Below are 2601 nucleotides of genomic sequence, written 5' to 3' on the forward strand. Positions count from 1 at the left end.
AGCCTGGGCAACAGAGCGAGACTCCATCTCAAAAAAAAAAAAAGTTTTAATATTGAATTTATAAAATGTTTATAATATATAAATATTGACAGAACAGACTTCTTTCTACTTGAATATTTTACCTCGGTATATATAAACATTCAATAAATACCAAATACCTAGAGTGTAGCCCTGATGCTGTGCTATTAACAGTACACTGAAAAAGAAAAGCAGAGTCTGTTCCTGCTGCCAAGGGGTTGATAATATGATTATGGTTTTAGCTGAAGCTACAAATGGAGATAAGACCTATGGCTAACCATAGGTCAGGGCATCATAAGGACAACATTTTCAAATGCTGAATCTTTTAAGTTAAATCAGCAAAGATTGGCTGGGTGCGTTGGCTCACGCTTGTAAATCCCAGCGCTTTGGGAGGCCAAGGCAGAGGGATTCGCCTGAAGTCAGGAGCTCCAGACTAGCCTGGCCAGCATGGTGAAACTCTGTCTCTACTAAACATCCAAAAATTAGCCAGGCATGGTGGTGGGTGCCTGTAATCCCAGCTACTCGGGAAGCTGAGACAGGAGAATAGCTTGAACCCGGGAGATGGAGGCTTTGGTGAACCAAGATCGCTCCACTGCACTCCAGCCTGGGTGACAGAGTGAGACTCTGTTGAAAATAAATAAATAAATTGGCAAAAATAAAACTTCCTAATTTCAGAATCAGAAGTTTCTGCCCTCACCATGGGAAGAAATGCCCAGGCTAGCCTGCTAGCAAGGAGAAGATGAAATGTGTGAGGCAGAACTGCCCAGATGGGAAGCTCAGTGAGGCCCAATAGTAATCAGTCAACTCCCATTTCCCTCTAGATGTGTGGGTTTAATAAATGCTAGGACTGTCTGCCACTGAGATACTGATGTTGTCTGCCACAAAGCATGTATCAGCAATAGCTAGTGGTACAGCCACCTCAACTAAGGCAGGATTACTTTAAAATATGATACATTCTGCAGTTTTCCCTGACTCTGTTATTTATCTTATAAGACACAAATTGCAGCATAATCCTATATAAATGAAATGGATATTTCACATTAGGGCCTAAGGCCAGGAATTGATCTACTCGCAAGCATAAGATTAAGTGAACCCAAATGAAGAAATACATTACCAAGATAATACACTCATATCTTAAATGTAGGTCTCTTCCTTACCTTTTAGTTTACTGACTTCAATCTTAAGTGCCTTCAATTTCTGCTTATAATCTTGCTTTTCTTTCACAATACAAGTCTCCGCCATCTTGGCGTCACGAAGGGCATGCTCCAGCAATTTAAATTTACCCGAACAGTCTGCAATGTGATTGACTGCCTCAATAATATCTTTGTCCTAAAAACCAAATTTGAAAACGGTTATTCTACATTCTTAAATTCCAATTAACCAAAAAGAAAAGATAATACTAAGATCCGACTGTGTGCCAGGTTCCATTCTAAGCACTTTTCGCATATTAACTCATTTAATCTTTACAGTAACTCTATGAGGAGGTACTATTGCTCTTGCCAAGTGACAGACGAGTCGACAGAAAGGCTATGTTCCTTGCCCCTGGTTACATAGCTAGTGGTGGAGTCACCATTTGAACCTAGCTGGTTGCTTCAGACACTATGTACCGAACCACGATCCCTTACTCTCTCTCAGAAAGTTACAGTCAGACCATTCCATTACCTAAGAAACTATAATAGCAACAAGAGGGTAGGTGGCCCCTGGATAGGAGGAAACTCATCCTCTGGATTATATAGGTCGGTCTAATGGCCCACCATTCCCTCCCATTTTCCAGCTTGTTAAAATGACAGACTCCACAACATCATTCCAAACCTACCAAATTAGAATCTCTTAATTGTTGAGGCAGTTTTAGTTACCAAAAAAGGTATCTGCTTCTTGGAAAGCAACTCAAACAACACCTAAAAGTATAAAAATAAGTAAAAGTTCTATCCCTTCCCCACTCGCCTGGAATAACTGTTATTAAGAGGTTTTACCCCGACTGAAGTCTAAGCATTTCTGCTACAGCATCGTAAACGCATGCCTGAAAAATCACATTGTCTACACATCTCACACTAGGACTTATAGAATAAAAGGGTTGGGGCAGGCCATGCAAAAATCCATGGAACTTTGCGACCAGGCCAGTAGCAAAAAATAACAGTTCTAATAAGTACAGGAACACAGTTCAGTTAACACCAGGAGAGACCCACAACAGTCAATCCCTTTCAGCCTGAAACCTGGACTCCTACTTACTCCTTTGATAAGAATGTCCTGGAGGGCATCTGCTTCTAATGGAAACCATTTTCATCAGATAAAATCTCTCAGTCTAGGAACACAGCCTTTTTTTTCGGATGAAGTCTTGCTCTGTCATCAGGCTGGAGTGCAGTGGTATGATCTCGGCTTACTGCAACCTCCGCCTCCTGGGTTCAGGCAATTCTCCTGCCTCAGCCTCCCGAGTAGCTGGACTATAGGCGTGTGCCACTACGCCCAGCTAATTTTTATATTTTTAAAAATAGAGACGGGGTTTCACCATGTTAGCCAGGACGATCTCAATCTCTTGGCTTTATGATCCGCCTTGCTCAGCCTCCCAAAGTGCTGGGATTACAG

General features: G+C 41.7%; 1 protein-coding gene across 1 annotated transcript in view; it reads right to left on the reverse strand.

Annotated features, from left to right (window-relative positions):
- Positions 1-2601, reverse strand: part of CCDC62 (coiled-coil domain containing 62) — a 70911-nt gene that overhangs the window by 59936 nt on the left and 8374 nt on the right. The window contains 1 exon segment of the mRNA XM_011948477.1: positions 1176-1347. Coding sequence (XP_011803867.1) covers positions 1176-1347 — 172 coding nt within the window.

Source organism: Colobus angolensis, unplaced genomic scaffold (genome assembly GCF_000951035.1).
Source record: "Colobus angolensis palliatus isolate OR3802 unplaced genomic scaffold, Cang.pa_1.0 Scaffold28, whole genome shotgun sequence".
Taxonomy (NCBI): Eukaryota; Metazoa; Chordata; class Mammalia; order Primates; family Cercopithecidae; genus Colobus; species Colobus angolensis.